Here is an 18,947-nt window from a genome sequence, read left to right on the forward strand (position 1 = left end):
AAGAGCAAATGCAGCTGAAAGCAAAGGCCAGAAGAAGGATGGAGGTCTGTGCTGAGCAGGTCTGTGTGCACACCATGTGGACAGGCAGGGGTGGCAGAGCCCCATGGCCACGGTCACTGAGGCTCCTTTGGGGAAGGTGCCGAGGGGCTGGGGCAGGTGTGGCTCACCAGATCCTTCCTGGGCTTTGCACCAGGCTCATCAAAAGAACTGAGCTTGTCTCTTAGACCCCGCCTTCCCCCACAGCCAGCAGAGCAGTGGGAGCTCTGACTGAAAGCTCAACGTGAACTGTTAGCTTTTCAGATGTACGAGAAACACTCTGGTTTCGTCCATGTTTGCACCACAGTGAAGCTGCTTTATACAAAACAATTACCCAGTTCTGTTGCCATTAATGATGTGCTATCATGTTCCTATGAAAACCTGGCCATCAGTTTTACAGATTTTAAACTTTCAGATCCATTGCTTCTGCTGTAATTGCATATTTAAACAGCAGTGAAATTATTAGTGAAAATGTGTGCACGCAAACAAGGCCCCACTGGAGGAATCAACAACTCTCCAGCCCTTTGGTCCCTGATTAGGGCTGAGGACACTGCCTGGTGAGAACAAGGATACTCTGGATGGGCTGGGGTAGTGGAAGTGCTGTTCATTCAGCACCTAATGAGGGTCAGCCTGTCAGGGCAGCCCCAGGAGAGAAGGGAAGGTGCTGCCATTGCCCAGCAGGTGCCTCAGCTGCTCTGTATTGGAATCAAATCAGCCAGCTGGGACTGGAGACTTAACAATGACTAATCTCTTGTTGCAGCATTTTCTGCAGGGTAAAGGATTGATAGCCATGACCTGGACCTGAACTTAGTATGGGGACTTCCCTTGGGGGAGCAGGAGGGTGCAGAGCTACAGAGACTGGGGAAGCTTTGGGTCTTTTTAGAGCAGGGCTGGAGAGAGGAAAGGCAGAGGGAGAGTTGAAGAGGTTGAGGTAAACATCAGTGTGAAATATCAATGAGACAGTTTTCCAGAGCTGAAGCTGCCATGTGAAAATGTACAGCACTTGGATTTTGAAGGCACCTCTTCTGGTAAATGAATAGGCACCAGGCTCCTGCATGGCAGATCTGTGTCCTTGATCAATGACACAACAAGGAATGAGAATGATTTATATGTCTATTTTTATATATATACACACACAAAAATATTATATATATATAAAAATACAGTATGCACTATTGAGAGTGCACTGCATTGGGTCCCTGTCTGTTGGATGTGTGAATCAGAGAGCAAAGCACTTGGGTGTGGAGGTTTTTTTGCTTGAGTCCCATTTTATAATAATGTATGATTATGTCCTTTTAGAACACTGTAATCTTGTTGATGGCCCTTGGTGAAACGCAGGCTAGAGGTGTGCAAGAACAAAATGTTACCAGATTAAAGGCTCCAATTATGCCCAACTAAAGCAGAGACTCTTATAATATTTTATCAGAAACATTCCCCTTTGCAAAACAGTCCCCAAAACACATAAATCACGTGACTTGTTTTGTGCCTCTGTGGCTGAGCTGCTGTTGAGGGGACATGAGGTGGCTGGAAAGTATTTTGCTGCTGTGTAGTAACTCCTCAGGTCAGTATGTTGGAGACAACTTACTGCCATGAAGTGGGCCTGAGCCTCAGCTCAGAGCTGATGGGGTGGCTGTGTTACTGCAATAGGACCTGTTCTTAACCCCTAAGCTGAGCTTATTCTAGCATTAAATAGGTCTCACTTTGTACCATCCATCCAGACTGAACCTGGATCCAGACAGCTCCTATGCAGAGAACTGATTGTCACTTACTAGACAATGAGGCTGAGAAGTAAAACCCCAGTCTGTCTTTCCAGATACTAAATATGTGGATATAGAGGGTTAATGATATGTGCACCTCAGCCTGGCTTTCCCCGTGGTGCCCAGGTAAAGCCTCACCATGGGGTGCAGGATGCTGCCTCTGGCCTGGTGCTGGGATGGGGATTGTGTGTGGAATATTGGTGGGTGATGGAGACCCCCACTGACCCCTCTTGCCAGATGATGGTGAGGGCAGAGAAGGATGTGGGTGATGGTGGCAGCAGATGGAGAGGGGATGGTGGGTGTGGGCAGCTCACCTCAAAGGCAGGAGGGGTGTACGACTAAAGCTGTTGGTACAGGAACTGAGAAAGGCCACTAGATCAGAAACCAAAGGAGCCAGATAGTAAAAAGCCCTGAGGAAGCAAACTGTAAGCAGGAAAAAGAAAAGAAAAGAAGAAAAGAAAAGGAAAAGAGAGAGAGAGAGAGAGAGAGAAACGAAAACACAGTGGAGTTGAAACAGGAGTGAGGTTGTACGGGAAAGGTTTCTACTGGTCAGGCTGGTTGTTAGTAGAGCTGGGGTTCTTGCATGGTCTGCAACAAATAACTATAAATGGCATAGACCTTTCCTCTTGAGTCTGCTTTATTTTCTGTTGAACTAGACCTCCCTCAGTGCTGATTCTGGGAGGAGGCAGCTTTGTCTGTTCTCAAGGGCTCTCTGCCTTCACAAGGGTTTTCCTCACTAACCCCAAGCAGAGCATCTCCATGGCAGCTGTGGAACTGCCATGGCTTTGTTTTTTTTACCTTGGTGGAGAACTGGGATTTTAGCTTCTCCTTCTTGACGATCTTCTGAGTTGATGAAAGGAGTGCAGCAACAATCAGCAGAACCTCATTCTCCCACCTTTCTGCTCCATTACAGAAATGCATGCATATGCTGTGCCCACATGTCCCCAAAGCTGTGCCTGCCTAGGGACACCTCCTGCAGGGACCCCTCCCCACCCCAGGGCACAGCAAGGTGCACATTTCCCATTCTGCCAGGAGGCACAGTCTGCTTCTCCATTTTAAATGAATATTTAGAGCTGTAGAGCTGTAGAATTAACAGCTCACAGCCAAAAGGTTCAGAGCAGGGAGGGCAGCTCACCCCTCCGAGCCCCACAGCACCACTAGCTCCTCCAGAGCCAAATCCAAGCACCCCAAACACCCCAATCCATGGGCAGAGAATGCAGCAAACCCACAGAGAGGGGGGACAGTCACCCACATGTCCCACAGCCCCTGCCCTGCCAGGATACTCACCTGCCAGGCCTCCAGCTGCTGCGAGAGGTTCACCTTCTGCTGGATGGCATCCAGGAGTTGGCTGTTGAGGGACATCATGTCGATCTTGCACTTGGTCAGCTCCACCTCCACTGCGTTCTTCCTGCAGGGACAGAAATTGGGGTATGGCACTTTTTTCTTTTTAAACAAAGAGTCAAACATATCTAAACAAGTCTACAATTTATGTCTTTCACTGGCAAGTCCTCACATCCTAAGGTGCTCATCTCTGTTGTATTCTGGACAATCTGGTAATCTGAAGAGTGGGGCAGAACTTTTGACATAATTACTTTAAAACCAGCAGATTTCTGATAAGCACACTGTGAAGAAGACAAAAAGAAAATCAGACAGACTACTGTGTAAGATAATAATGTGCCTGGATAATGTGCAAGATCTGCCAATAAAATGGAGATCTAAAACAGGGCAGAATCTATATACAAATATTTTTTTCTTTTTCTTCTGTTTACTAATGCATAGAGAACAAATGGTATGTGCTAAAAATCAAATGACCTGCGTCTGATCACTTGATCAATAAATGGCAATATAAAACAAACAAAAAAACCTCCTTAAAGAATACAGCTCTGCTTTCACTTGGGACTTGGATTGAAGGAAGAAATTAAAGAAGAGAGTTTATCACAGTATATACTTTTTAAGAATGAGAAACTGTTAAAACTGCTTGGATTAAATGTTAGGCTTTAAGGAAAGCTTCCAATTTCAGTGGAGTTGTCCCAGCCTTGGGAGCACCTCTGCTGCATTTCTTTCCAGGCGTTTGGTGGTCATTGGGCATGTGATGCCATGGACAAGGTTACCCAAAGAGCCCCGAGAGTTCAGTAGCTGAGATATTCAAGCTACTCCTTGCTTGTGGAAAGGAATTGTCCTTTAGGATGGAGCAATTTCCTAAGCTTCCCAAGCTGGGAACAGCTGCTTGCCATGCTGGGAGCACACAGGTGAGCACAAAGCTTAAGTTTTCAATTAACTGCTGTGTGATAGGGAACTGTAACATGACTTGCTGGGAACCATCTTTCCTTGCAAACATTTTCAAGAGAAATAATTGCATCTTATTAACTGTAGCTAATTCCTTGTCTCCTAATAGCTCTCTTGTGCTCCACTGCAGAAGAGCAACGTGGGAATTTGTGTTAGTATATTCCAGGTACTGGTTGCTTAACACTTCCTCTGAAAGGATCCTATTTTCCTATTGCTTCCCATGTTCCCAAACTTCAGCTTCAAGCAAAAATTTTCCATGCCAGATGTCTGCCTAGGGCAGTGTTTTTATTTCTGTTCAGAGTTAGGGATTTTGGGGGGGATGGGTTCAACAAAAGCGACTTAACCCTTGGGGTGTGAGGTGGGAAGAAAATCACGAGTCTCCCCAGGCAGAGAACAGCCCACTCGGTCTGGGAGGGATGTTTTCACTTCCAGTGACAGGATGCTTTTGGCTGCTTCCACTTGCTGCTACTTTCTGCTCCCTAATCCCCCGCCACTCACCCGTGCCCCATTCCCGGGGCTCCTCCCCTGCAGGACAGCCAGCCTAAATATTGCTGCTTTGTCCAGCAGGATCACAGTGGAGAAGCCGTGCCCTTCGACTCCCGGCTGTGGTTTGGGCACCTGAAACAGCCTTTTGTCGAGACGCTTCCCTGCTGCTGCTTGGATGTTTCCAGGGGATTGATCGCAGCGGCAGCGTGTTGCCATAGCCACGGCAGAGCCGGCAACCCACACGCACCGGGAATGTCAGAACCACCTCCCCGCGCCCGGCAGACAGCTGGGATGGATGCTCCTGATCCTTGCCAACAGATGGAGGTGTTACAGAGGACAGCGATGGGAATTTGGGAGCCAGCTATCCTGGCAAGGGCAGCACGCACGATCGAGCCACTTATAAAAAGGGGTGGTGCCGGCTGATTTAGCTCCTGCAATCTCTACTGCTCCTCCTCTTGCCCAGGGCTTGAATATTCGGCTTTTCCCTAAGAAGCTGGAGTGGTGGTGTCCTGGCCCACCTGCTTGTTGAAGGGATTATCAGATGAATCCTTTCTAGCAGAGCAGAGAGGGGTAAAGGTGTCTGCCCCTCTTCCCTGGGCAAAGAGCACTCAGGGCATTTTGGCAAGCCCAAGGACAGGGCTGGTGAAGGGGGGCTTGGGGTATGGGGGAGTAGAACTGGACAGATCTGTAAGGAGGATGGGTAAAATAAAGAGCCAAACCAGTGGGAAAATCCCAAAAGGAGAAACAGAATTACAGGACTGGAGATGCAAGAAAGACCTTGGTACAGGAAATGAGAGGGAGTGATGAGAGAAATGGTTTAGGGAAGAAGCCCAAGCAGACTGTAATAGGGATGGTAAGAAAAGCAGGACTGTGTGTCTGGAAGAGCAAAAGAAGAAAAATAAGACCAATAAGGCACACTTAATGTTTCCATATGGGTCCCTGAAGTCCTCTCCTCCTTGCTGTGACTCACACCAGCATTAGGGATGGCACAAACATGGTTCACAGAACCCAGCCATGGGGCAGCTCTGCCTTTAGCATCTCCTGCCCTGCTCCCAAGCTCCTGGCAGCACTTCCCAATGCCAGCAAAGCCAAGACATCACTCTGTCACAGCTGCTGTGGAGAGGAGGAGAATTCCCCTCCAGAGCCATCTCCTGCCAAGGCACTCCACAAGTGTCGACCCAGCCTGGCTGGCACTTGATGCCACTCACTTGGCGATGGCCTCGTCGCGGTCCCTGATGGCCTGCAGGAGCCGCTCGTTCGCCTCCTTGTCCTCGGCAGCGCCGCGCAGCCTGTCCCGCTCCTCCTTCAGCGTCGTCATTTCCACACTCAGCAGCGTCACCTGTGGGCAGAGGGAGGCTGTGAAATCCAGGGTTGCTCAGGAAAACGCACAAGTGTCTGTGGGGAAAAAAGCCGCACGGGCCAACCTGGAGGTTGAGAGAAGGAGCTTCTCCTGGTCGTAGGAGAAGCTGTGTCTGCTGGGAGGGGGCTGTTAGTGCTGGTGCAACCTTCCATGAAATGTGCTGGCTTGCCTTGGGATGCTGGCCTGAGCAAGATGTGTCACCAGGAAGGCCTCAGTAACATGCAGAAACAGCACTGAAAGCTCTGCAGGGCAGCATCTGCCTGTGACTTTGCTAAAATATCGCCCCTCTCCAAGCAGTTTGTCTTGTGCACACATCCTCTGAGTCTGCCTGTTGTAATTCTGATCTTTCCAGGGTTAAATTATTGCTAACATAATTTACCAGCAAATAAGATTTTTTGAAGGGGCCATTACATCTCCTGAAGTAATATGAAGCTGTAGACAAAGGATGTGAAAATTCCCTTTCATGCCATGGAAGGTGTTACTGGCACATCTTACAATTTTAATTAGACTTTAAAATATGTGTGGAGTCTTAAATAGTCTGAGGAATGATCTATCGTTTTGGTCCTGTGCAGAGTGAGTTAATAGGGTGTGAAATCATGCAAGGATTGCATTAGCACAGCTTCACAATATTTCATACACGTTTAATTTCTTTGTCTAGGGCACACACATGCTCTGTTACGCTACTCCACCACCTGGAAACCCTTCCAGCGTTTGACCCACCTCCTGCCTCTAAATGCAGCTCAGTAGTGCTTGAATGTTCAAAGAAATCTTTAAATAGAGGGCAGACAGTCAAAAAGGGCTCATCACATCCCCGGCGTGGGAGGATCTGCCGTTAGCGCGGCACGGCTTGGCCGGGGGGAGGAGGGTGTGAATGCACCCTGTCTGTGCAGAGACTCCCCACGTGCTGGGCCTACCACGGGACTGGGGAGCTGTGCTGGGGCTGCCAGGGAACCAGGGAGCTGTGCCAGGGCTGCCAGGGAACCAGGGAGCTGTGCCCTCCCTCAGCCCTATATGGGGGGCACCTCGGAGCAGTGACGTGACAGAGAGCAGTGGTGGTGGAGTGATGAGAAAAGTGCCGAGCACTTCTGCAGAAGTCCCAGGGGACAGAGGATCCAGAGGCCCAAAACATGGTGTTTGGGGATAGATTTGGGATTTTAATTGGTTCTGTCTGTGCTTCAGGTAAGAATGGGAGGAAAACAACAGGTAGAAGGTGTGAAATAGCTTCTCAGTGTAGACAGATGGGGGGGTGACTCCTGTCTCCACCTGCTCACTGTGCTCTTGGGCAGAAGCAATGAATGTGTGTGATGCTACAAGGTCCCAAAAGCCATCTAGAAGAAGCTCCCCTTCGACTGTATCAATACCAGTGCCAGAACAGAGGGATGAAGAGGCAGCAGAGCACTGCTTCCCCCGGGTGGACCAGATTTCCATGTGCATCAATTTTCTGTAGCACTGAAGAGAAGACGATGTTGCCTGTTCAACAGGAGGTGAGAATGATTATTAACCTGGAGCAAGTGTGAGGCTGGATAACAGGCAGAAGCTGTGGGAGACATGTACTGGCTGTGGGAGGCTGGAGTGCTTCTCTGAGAGTAATGGCTGCTGCATTTGTAGCTATGCCCCATCTTTCTCCATATCACACAGAGATGTGAGAAGAAAATAGAACAGCAGTCCTCCCTTTGTTCACTAAATATTCAGAGCTTTGGTAGTCAGGGACCCCTAAAAGCAGACACAGCATTCCAGACTTGCAATCCAGGGCTGGTCTTCTGGTCCCTCCTGGCTGGGGAGTCTGGGGAGATAAGACAGAGCAAAGAACAACCAAGTGCTGCTCCCTCCTGATGTCCTGTCAAGGCCTGGTGTATGGGGAGGTGCTGCATCCAGACAAGCCTAAAATCTGTAAATAAGCCTCTAAAGGTCTCTGTCAGCACCACCAGGTTGCAAAGATCGAGCCCTTGTCTCCTTCATATCAGGTATTTAAGGACAAGTGGGGACAGTGGGTGGTGAACAGGACTATGGCAGCACAGCCATAGTATGGGCTTGTGTCTCACTCTGGGCAGAAGTCTGGACCCTCAGAAGTGTCTCTTGTGGTGGGCACATTGCTGAGAGGAGCAGTTCTGGGGGAAGGATGGGCTCCAGGGCTGCTCCCCTCCCACACTCTGCCCCTGATCAGCTGCTCTGGCAGCAGGACATTTCCCACCCTCACACACATGAAGCCATCACTGCTGGGGTATTTAATGATGCTCTCACTCTTTTCTCTTTGGTCCCATGGTGGAAGCTCCCACAGCCCTACAGAAAGCTGTCAGACCCCAGGCTGTGCTGACTTTCTGAAGAGGGATGTGTTATCCTATTTATTCTTCAAAGGGCAATACAGCAATGCTGGGATGACCAACCAGAGATACTAATCCCATTCCCTGCTCCAGTGCAGTTGTTGCTGCTTCTGCTGCAGCCTCCAAATCCCCTCCAGCATTTGGAGTCTTATCCCACAGAGACAAGGATTGCCAAGCATCTCTTTGGATGCTTTTCTCCACTTGCTGCTCTTGGCATAAGGCCTCAGACACAGACAATGCTGCACATAGGGATGCAATAGGATTCTGTGCTTTGGGTGTGGAGTTGGTGTCATTTGGGCTGGCTCGTTCCTTGCTCTTGAGGTTGCCTCAGCTGGTCCCTGTTTGCCCTGGGGTGCTTGCTGGTGCCAGGCTGGCCATGATTAGGAGTCTCTGGGTGTGCATTTCTGAGGGTTTTGTGATGCTGCTGTGGAAGGGGTCCAGCCCTGCTCCACACACAGCAGAGCAGCACTATTATATCCATGGAATGCGTGCACATACCCTTCACAAGGGCTCAGTGCAGCAATTCAGGTCAGCCTGGATACCTTTGGGTTTCCAATACCCCATTATCAGTCTTGTACTGTGGGGTCTTCTGCTGAGAAGAACTTAAGCAACACAGATTGGCTGAAAAGCAGATTGGGAGAAAGGTTTAAAGAAGATTGGCTGCTTGAGATGATGCCTCAGATGGGCCCCAGACAATTCATCAAAAACTCTCATCCTAAATGCTTCAATCCTCTGCAAATGGTTTAATAAAGTCTCTCTCATCCAACCATAACTGATTTTAGCTTAAAATCTCCCGGGTTATTTATCATGTTGGTCTCTTTGATGGAAGGCATGTCTTGGATGATGAACACTGGTGTTACAAGACCACATGGAAAGTGTGGGAGTTGCTAACCTGGCTGTGCAGTCGCTGCAGCTCCTCCAAACTCTGCCTCAGTTTCCCCCGTTCTCCCTCCATTAACTCCCTCAGGGCTCGTGAATCCTCACTTGTTCTCCTGATCTGTTCCTCTAAGGTGTCGTCGTCGCTTCGCCGAGAGCTCTGAGAGCGGGAGAGAAATCTCTTGCTCAGACTTCACTTTAAAAAACGCAATTGCATTAATTTGATACCAGTTTGGGATGAGGGTGCTAAACAAGGAAGAAGAAAATGTGAATGTGACTTTGGTAGAATTTCACTTTTGTTCCCAAATACCTCCACAGTGGAAATGTGCTCAGCCAAGGGTGGTGCTTCTACACATGATGCAAAGAGCATGCAGACCTTGGCATAAACCAATACAGAGACCTACTGCCCATTTGGTAACATGTGGCCACAGTCTCTGTTTATGGACCTTTGGCAGGACTCTCCATTAACAAATAAAACTTAATCTCTGTACTCAGCCTATGGGTACTTAAACGAGGAGAGTGAGTACTCCCTCACAGCCCCCTGCAGGGGCTGCACTGTCTTCCTCACCACAGCACCCCAAATAAGGAATAATGCAATGCAACCAGCTTGTAGGGGACGGGAACAGGCCTGATTTGAGCCACTGCAAAAAGTGAGGTGTCTTCTTGTAATTCTGCACTCCTGTGGATGCTGAGTGATGCCTCCCTGCTATCCCCTCCTGCCCAGCAGCCTGGGGACCACATCCTACAGACATCATCTTGTGCCAGCAAAACCCTTCACCTGCCATGGATTTGAGTTTGGCAGGTTTGAGATTTGAGCTCCTACCAAGACATTTCTACCCCATGACAATTTACAGGGGCAGAACCTCCTGACATAGGGGTTATGATGCTTTTGTGATACTATTGCCAATAACACAAGGTTAGGAGAATCCCAAAGGAAATAACTGAACTGTAATGTATAAGGCAATCTGCAATATTTCCACACTGAAACTCTAACTTACTGAAAATCTCAAAGTAAGCCTACTTTTATTAATTTTCCAGAATGACTCCCAGGTCAACGATGCTTGTATGAGCTTGAAACTTTAGGTGGTCTGACCACTGCAGGCTGAAACCCCACGTGTTTGGCTCTTGGCTGACCATTTGAGACACAAGGAGTGGGCTGTGCACAGTGACTGCCCATCTCTGTGGGGCACAGAGGTTTACTCGGAGACCAGGGACTTCAAGATCCAGCAGAACCTGCAGCAAGCTCTGGGCCAGGGGACACGCACAAGCCAAGGCCTCTCTGTGCCACCAACTTACCGTGGAGTCTGCCCCATCCAGCACGTTTTGTATCAGTCTCTTGAGCTCACTGAGAGCTGCCCTCAGGCTCCCGGCAGGGACATCTTTGGCTGATGAGGTTTCTGAGGACTCATCCATGGAGGAGTCTGTGGACACGGCGGAGTCGGCGCTGTCGTTGCCCCGCAGGTGGGAGCACAGGTACCGCACTTGGCAATAGGCTTCCCAGAGCTGCAGCCTCAGCTGGAACAAGACAACCTGGCATTAGTCTGGACCATCAGGGCCATGGAGATCGTCCTTCCATGGCAATGTGAAGCACGTGATTGCCATGTTTGGTTTGGAATGGATGCAGAGGTTTACTTTCCTATGGTCAAATGGGTGTTAATTCCAGACCCCGATCCCAGTTTTCTGGCCCTTGGTTCAGCTCCAAATCCTGATCAAATGCATTAAACTCCTTTTTGCCCTGGGGCTGGTCACAAAGGCCTGTGGGCTTCCCCAAGGATTTGAGGGCAAATACCTGTTCTCGCTCTTGCTCCAGCTCCTCTGCCTCCATGCTCTGCTCTATCTCAGAGAGCAGGGACGTGCTGGTTGTGTTGAGGTTTTGGAGACTTTTCTCCTCGCTGAGCTCCTCCACCTTGCCCTGCAGCTGCCGGTAGGACAGCCTCACCTCCTGGAGCTCCAGCTGGCTTTGGTGCAGCTTGTGAAGAAAATCAAGGAATCAGAAAAAAAATATTAATGGAGGTGATATGGACTGGAACAATCTCTTGGTTTGGGAGGGAGCTAAGAGGGAGGAATGAGTGACACAAAACAGGGTTTCCAGCCAGGAGGAAAGTACTCTTGGCTGGTATTGCTGTTTATTGGAGCTTAATAATCTCCAAGTGTCATCAGACACTGTTTAGGCTCCAGAATAACCAGAAGGATAAAAATAGCAGGTTAATCAGCACTAAAATGAAGAATATTGTGAAGAAGTTGGGACTCAGGTAAAGAAATTTGCTGCAAACAACACAGCAGGAAGTGAATTTAAAAAAAAGTGATATTGACATGTTTTTAGCAAATATGTAAAAATATATAAATACAAATATTTGTTAGAAAAAAGAAAAATATTCAGGACTGTTTTGCAGAGCTTATGATCCAGTGCTTGGCAACTCACAGAAGTGAAATGGAAAAACATTGCTCTGCCCTAAGTCCCCAGAGATGCCAGCTTGTTTTCCGGGGAGTGACATTTGGTGATTCATGGCTGTAAACACCTTGGAGATTGTTGGGAAACCATCTGAGCACTGGGATCTAAGAGGCCAGTGACTGCCCTCTGGAACACTGGGGTCTATAGAGAAGCCCTTTTGAAGCCAATTCTACAATTAAAAATAAATAAAATGAACTGCAACCAGAGTCCTCTGATTCTTCTTGCATTTACCTCATTTCCCCAGTACCCAGCCCCACTCCCTTGCTCAGATCTCCCTTCTAAGGTGCTCTTTGCTGTCAGGATGCCTCGTTGAAGCTTCTGTTACCTGTCTCCATGGGGAGCACCCAGGACCTTGCTTGCTGCCATTCTTGCATAAGCCATTTCATTCTTCCAGTTGTTCTGTCTCCCAGTTTATGGCCAATTTTACCCCAAGTCATGACTTTCACTGCATTTCCCCATCCCCTCCCCATCTCACTGCTGCCTCCTCACCTGCAGGTCCTTGTCATGGCTTTGCCTCTCCAGGATGAGGACTCGGTCCTGCAGCTCCTCCACGGTTCCCTGGAGCAGGTCATTCTCCTCCATCATGGCACTGAGGCGATGCTCCAGCTCCCTCTTCCTGTCTGTCAGCATTTTGATCTGCAGGGCAAAAAGAGGCCCTGTTGGACTTTGCAGGGACCAGAGAGGAGGGAAACCACATTCCAAAGAGAGAAATGAAATAGCAAAAAGCTGAAGGATGTACACAGGTGTTCTGTACCTATATGAGAGAAACTACCTTTGTGTGTGGTTTAAAGCTTAGGAAGGCTCTGAAAGGAAACTCCTCCTTCCCCAGGCTGCAGGGGCATCTCCAAAGGGACTGGGTGGGCACTGGCAGGTCAGGGAGGCAAGAATATCCAAAGGGATTAAGTGGAGACCAGCCCTGCCTGTCCCTTGCACCTTATCATTTGAAAGACTGGGCAAAATTAGTTACTTTTCCTGGAGGGTCCCTAATGGTGGCATTTTCTCCTGTATGGGTGCTGGAGACTCCAGGGTGAGCCTGTGGGATCCAGGGTGAGCCTGTGGGATCCTGCTCCCCACAGGGCTGTGCCAAAGCACTGCCCATAGCTGTTCTTAATTGCTGTGTGTCCATCAGGTCCCCACCAGGGATTTTTCTGTCTTTTCACTTGTGAAGACTCCTTTCTGTGCCATGCTTATTTTTAGCCTCCCAGTGATCGGTTGCGTTTAAAATTGGTTCATTTCTTTTAATTGTCAAGGGCAGTGATTTCAGGCGAGGGACAGTGTGCCAAACAAACCCTCCGTGACTCAGTTAGCTGGGAAGAGTGCACAGGATGAATCAGCACTAGCCAAGGTCACTTCTTGTTTCATCAAGAAGAAGGAGCCTTTTCCCACATTAATACAGACAGGATCTGTGGGGTCTGGTGTGCCAGACATCCACCAGTTCAGTATAACCTTAAATATTCCCTATGGCTTCCTTTCAGTTCATGGAGCATAGACAAATTCAGCAAATTCCCACTGTTTTCTTGGCCTCTTTGGGACCTTGTCTCTTTGCTCCTTTCTAGATTGCTGGAAAGATTTGGCTGCACAAAGGAATATCAGCCAAGTGTGTGGACTTGCTTTTTCTGCAACGTAAAGGCTGCTGGAGGTATTGGAAAGCTGCTCTGAGGTGACTAATGGTTTCTGAGATCTCTCTGCCCACCACCATCATGATTTGTGTGGGCTGGAGAAAGAAAAATAAGAGGTTGAATAGAGAGATTGTATCGGGAGTTCATATTTGGTGGTCAGACCAGTAATAACCATGCTGTAAATAATCATGTTACAGAAAAAACATCGCTCTGCCATGAGCCCTGGACCATGGGAAGGGCACAGGGGCAAAGGGGTTTGGAAAGCAAGAGACAGGAAGCAGGTGAGGAGGCAAGGTATGGCATGCATGGTGACAGGCATGCATGGTAACAGTGATGTACATGCAGGCAAACCCTTTCCAAGCCTCCATACTTACTTCAAGGACCTGCTGCTCCACACCAAGGGGAGGGGAAGAAAAGGCGAGGGACCAGCAAGGAGCAGGTGGGAGCAGGAGAAAAGAAATTGAGAGATTTTAGGGAAAGCTCTTCCAGACAGCTTTTAAATAAAAGAAGTGGTTGGGTAGTAGAGCTGGACATCTTCTACCCATCTAGTTCCTGCCTACGTGGTCCTTAGTGACCCTGTCAGGGAATGGAAAAGGAAGGAAGTTTTATCATTCCTGCCAATGTACCTGAGTTAAAACAGGCAGGGACTCCTTGCTTTCCCAAGTGCATGGCTCAGAGGCAGGAGAGGATTGCTGCTTTATTTGCAAGCATGAGGAACAGGGTAAAAAACCCCTTGCAGACCTTCCCACCATGCTCCAGAATTTAATCTGTCCTGGGCAGCAGCCCTGTGGGAGCACAGCCATGGTTTGGCTTCTAGAAGATCCTTCTCATCCATTCATTTTGCAGGAATGCTGTGGCCAAGGCAGCACTGGAAGGTGCTCTGAGCCAGCCCAGCCAGAACACCATGGAGAAATCCTTGCTGGGTGAGTCCTTTGCCCCAGTGCTGCCATCCTTCTGTTGGCTCCACCAGCCGACTCTGTTTGCTCAGCTCACTCAGGTCATTACACAAGCTCAAACAGCCCCAGCTGCTTTCAGAAGGAGGGAAGCAGGTGACTCACCTCGGCCTGGAGGCTCTCCAGCCGCACGATGTGTTGGCTGCTGGAGGAATTCTTCTCCCGAAAGTCCTCCCGGAGGGTGTGCACCTGCAGGGAGAGCTGCCGCTCCACCTCCGATGCCTGCAAGGAGACACCAGCTGGAGTTACCCCATAGACCCAAAGCATCTATCTCCTCTTGCCCAGGGAGACCTGTCCTGACACAACTTCTGCATAAGCCCCAGTTCCCACAGAAACTCTGAATTCTGCAGTTTGGGTAAGTTAAAATCTCATCCTGGACAGACACTTTAAACCATGTTGATTTTTCCCTTGGGGCACCCAAGGGGACACAGCCCATAATTTTTTTCCACTGAGAAAAAACCACAATGACTCCTGTGTCCTACAGAAAATTCACTTTTACTTAAAAATTGTAGCCTAGCTGGGGTTGAGAAGACCAGGAAACACTCCTACTAGATTTACACTCTCTTAACCTCTGAACATCTTTGGCACAGCTCTCAAATAACAAGTGCTCTTTTGCCTCTGATTCCCAGCTCCTGTCGGGGCCAGATGGAGAAGCATCCACTCCACATGACTGTCAGTGCAGGATCCCTGGGCTTGTCCCTCTTTCCCATTTTGAAGGAGGGATGCCTCACTTATGCAGAGTGGTTTGAGGAGAGCAGAAAGGCCATTCCTACCTGCAGGATCCAGACTTGAGGCAGCCCTTACAAATGACTGCTTAGACATGTTAACTACTCTCCAGATAGCTTTATGGCTGATTTTTACATGTGAACACACTTGTTTAGGCTTGTAAGACAACATAAGGCTTTTATGATGAATTCCTAATGAGACAGCACAAATGGATGGTTTTCTATTTAATTAGCTTCCATCAGGTTCCATTACACTTAGGCACAGACCTCCAGCTCCAGCACATGGGCTGGAACTGAATTGATTCCCCTCAAGAGGTGGCACTGCTGTCCTGCTGGGGGTGTGTCCAGGGGCAAAAGCCACAATACCTTAGACAAGGAGGTGAGATGGGAAGGAGGGATTGAAGTCAGCAGTTGTGGGCAGGTTAGGGAGTGCATCCTAATATCTGGCAAATGTGGGTCAGGATCTGACTCTGGGTGCTCTGACAGTCCCCAAGGCTGTCACCAAAGGGTGCAATGACTCTGCTCTAGCAGCTTGTAACTGGAGCAATGAGCACACAGACCCAGACTGATGTGCCCACAAAGGCAACACTGCTCCCTTTTAAAAATGATCCCTTATTTTGCACAGTCTGCAGCAAAATACTACAAACCAGAAGCATGAGGTAAAAGGCTGTTCCAGCTCCATCAAGTGGAGGAAACTGTGCTGGCCCCAATGCTGTTTGCTTGGAGGGCCAACAGCAGACAGAAGTGTGGCCACCAAATCATGCTCTGACCACTGGCTTCTGAGAAGAGAAATGGGTTCCAATAATAAGAAATAATCTTGTCTACCAATTGTTTTTTACTTCCCTTCTTATACTGTTTACCCCTTTTCTTTAAAGCCCTGTATCAGAACCCTTTGCATATTGCCTCCTTTATTTAATAAAGCTTCCTTGCACAGGCAGGGTACACAAAATATAATGACAGCACAGCACTACAGGAAGGGGTTGGTTATTTTTCTTCCCTTAAGCAACTATAGGTTGCAAAGCATCCTGAGCAGCCATTAATTGGTGACACTAAAGAAGATGGATGGATTGTGCTTTTTTTGAATGATTCACTTGCTTTTGTAATGACTGCTGAAACATCTTCATGCTGAAACACTCTGCAGGAGCCATCAAGGATGAAAAAGCACCAGATGAAAAGCACTGAAGGATTTTGCCTGCAAGATGCTGACCACACTCCCAAGGATCACAAATGGCACCAGAGGAGATGACACACCACTATTTGATGGTTCACTGTGCAGCATAATTTATATGCTTGAAGAATTCTATGTACAGAGAGTATAAATGTACAATATAGCAGTAAGGAAACAAGGGAGTATTAATGGCACTGTAAAATCCCTGGTAAGAAAATATATAGCTGCTCTTGCTCATTCTGCTCCCCATGCCCAGACTGGAGCAGGTGAAGGGATAAGCTGCAAGGATGATTCAGATTGTGGAAAGTCTGTTATACGAAAGGAGTCTAAAAAAAGGATGGCTTGTTTTATCTCATGCAGTGAATGCTGAGAGAGGACTCCCTATAAATACATCACGGATGAGCACACAGAAGGGAGAAGCGCTATTTAAGCAGAAGCACAATTTTGGCAGAAAAGAAAGATGTGAATAAACCGGATAAGAGTATATTAAAGCTGGCAATAGGAAGATTTCTGCATTTCCAAGGACCTGCTGTAGGATTCCTCTTCCTGCACCATTACAGTTGTAGGAATGGTGGCAAAAAAATTAACTTTGTAATGGAGCTGGGTCACTTTATCATGCAGCTTCTTTCAGAGGGCTGCCTATGACAGAAGGGAAATGAATTGACCTCAAAGGTCCTCTCCAGTAGCAGACTGCTTGCAGGACTATAAGACTTGTATTCACCAGCATTAAATCATCACCTGGAATTTATCTACGTACTGCCCAGCTCACAGGCTCACACATCTTATTCCCACAGTTATAACCCACATGGAGAGAAAAAAGGACTCAGTTACTGTTAGTATTTAGAGCTCTAAAGCAGAAGGGATGTTGCAGTGTCACCTCAGTGAACACCATTTGCATCCTACCTCACGCAGAAAAGTAAAAATAACATTTGCTTTAGCCTCACACAGAGCAGAAAATACTCTCTGATCAGCTGTTTAACAGAAGTAAACAGAAATTACTGTATTTTGTGTTTCCCTCCACAGGCTAACAAGGAAAAGTCTTCATCTATTTTTTTCTAGACATGAAACAAGGTCTTCTGAGCTGAGCTCTGGTCATAGAATCTTCCTTTCACGCTACATTTGTTTCAGAGATTATTAATACTGCTGCCAAACTAGCCTTTCTAATTGATTATAAAATAGAGATTTTAACATCAACTTGCATTAATTTATGAAAGCCACCTTGACAGTGTCCAGTATTTCTCAGGCTTTATGGTTTATTTTCATGCAGTGTCTGCTTCAGTTCTCAGCACGACCATTGATACGCATCTGTACATGTGTGTTTTAAACCATGGGCTCACCACTGAATACTTCTAACATGATTTTTTTACTTAGTGGCACCAATGAAGAGGTAACCTTCCATCTACATTTTCTCTTTATTGCTCAATATGGCTTTTGTTGAATAGAAATTAGTTTCTTCTGCCTCAGCCAGCCTGTGGGGCTTTCTCTTCTCCATCAGTGTTTCCTAAACATTAAAAGCTAAATCTTTTGTGGTTATGTCAATCATTTAGCAATGCACAGATTTTGCTAGAGACAAGTAATATTCTTTGCAGAAAGGCAGACTTATATTGCCCAACATCACAGCTTTGCTCTGTAGTTAAAAATGAATTAATTTCCTGGGTATGGGCAAATTGGCCAACATAGCCACCAGGCAAAGTTTGAAACATATCTGCAAAAGCCTAGACATCAATTCACAATTAGATATATTCAATCAACTGTGAGATTTATTTTCTGGTCTTCAGGCAAGGTCTCGATGAGATTTGGGCAGTGAAAGAAAGGAAGAGCAGGAGGACATTTTGGCTTCTGCTATAATTAAGGGCTTTTCATCATTGCAAACTTGATTAAGTTTTTCTCGTGATTAATTCCCAAGTCCTAAAATACACAAAACTATGTCGATCTCTGGCAGAAAGAGATGCTTGCCACTTACAAGAACTCCATAAAGTTTAACATCTGGAATATATGAGCAATAAATCAATAAAATAAATACAAATAAATTGGAGCACTAGCATTCCTGTGAAGGGGGATTTTTGAGAAGTTTGGGATGGACTGTGACAAATTAATGGCCTGTAGGTTAGTCTTATTTAAAGAAAACCTTCCTTTGGGGTAAGATTTGATAAATAAAGCTAACTGTATACAAAATATCTAGCTATAAGTCATGTCAGAAAGGAGAGTGGAAAAAGTTTAATAGACTGTAGCTGGATGAAGAAACCAATGTTTCCATATGATTTACTTCTACAAACAAGATGATTCAGATTTAACAAAGGATATTGAAGATTTTCTTGCCTAAAATAGCTAAGAAAGAGAAGTCCTAATTAGTGCTAAATTTGTAACACTCAGGAGAGCATGTTACTCTTTTTATTAATTTGCTAATAGCTGAGTTCAAGGGACTCCCTGTTCCCACTGTGGTCCCATTAACATTTCAAACCACTAATTGCTGCCTCCCCTGGCTGCAGGTTCCTGGATTCTCAGCTCTTCTCTGGAAGGAAAATATATTTGGCTACTAAAACATAACCAGAGGAGGAAACAACAACAACAAATTGCTTTAGATTAATAATTAAAAAAAAAAAAGTTAATCTGGCTTCTGAGGGAAGCCTCAGAGGACTGAGATTGCTGCCCTGCCACTGCAGCCAGCACCCTGGTGCTGAGGAGAAGCCTGGTTTTCTGGGATACTCCATCCATGCCAATAAATTGGCTGTTTCCCAGCCTTTGTCACAGTGGCACCATAAGCCACCATCAATATTTTGCACACCTGGAGGTTCCTCAATTTGGGAATCTCTAAGAGATTTTTAGCAAAGCTTTTAATTCAGGCCAACTTCAAATCATTATTTGAAACATGAGTCTATCCAGGAAAGTTCTTATATAATAGAGGTGC

The 18,947-nt window shown here is 47.2% G+C and overlaps 1 protein-coding gene across 5 annotated transcripts in view; it reads right to left on the bottom strand.

Annotated features, from left to right (window-relative positions):
- Positions 1-18,947, bottom strand: part of BICDL1 (BICD family like cargo adaptor 1) — a 66,096-nt gene that overhangs the window by 5,689 nt on the left and 41,460 nt on the right. For 3 of the 5 annotated variants that reach the window (XM_085076101.1, XM_085076097.1, XM_085076100.1), the window contains 7 exons: positions 14,252-14,368; positions 12,064-12,210; positions 10,912-11,091; positions 10,419-10,637; positions 9,139-9,282; positions 5,774-5,904; positions 3,081-3,201 (listed from right to left, as the gene is read on the bottom strand). In XM_085076101.1, coding sequence (XP_084932227.1) covers positions 3,081-3,201; positions 5,774-5,904; positions 9,139-9,282; positions 10,419-10,637; positions 10,912-11,091; positions 12,064-12,210; positions 14,252-14,368 — 1,059 coding nt within the window. Of the gene's footprint in view, positions 1-2,107; positions 2,217-3,080; positions 3,202-5,773; positions 5,905-9,138; positions 9,283-10,418; positions 10,638-10,911; positions 11,092-12,063; positions 12,211-14,251; positions 14,369-18,947 lie in introns of all 5 variants that reach the window. The other 2 variants (XR_014855357.1, XM_085076098.1) reach the window with 2 other exon arrangements.

This window comes from Lichenostomus cassidix, chromosome 15 (assembly GCF_008360975.1).
Source record: "Lichenostomus cassidix isolate B80296 chromosome 15, HeHo_3.0, whole genome shotgun sequence".
NCBI classification, from domain to species: Eukaryota; Metazoa; Chordata; class Aves; order Passeriformes; family Meliphagidae; genus Lichenostomus; species Lichenostomus cassidix.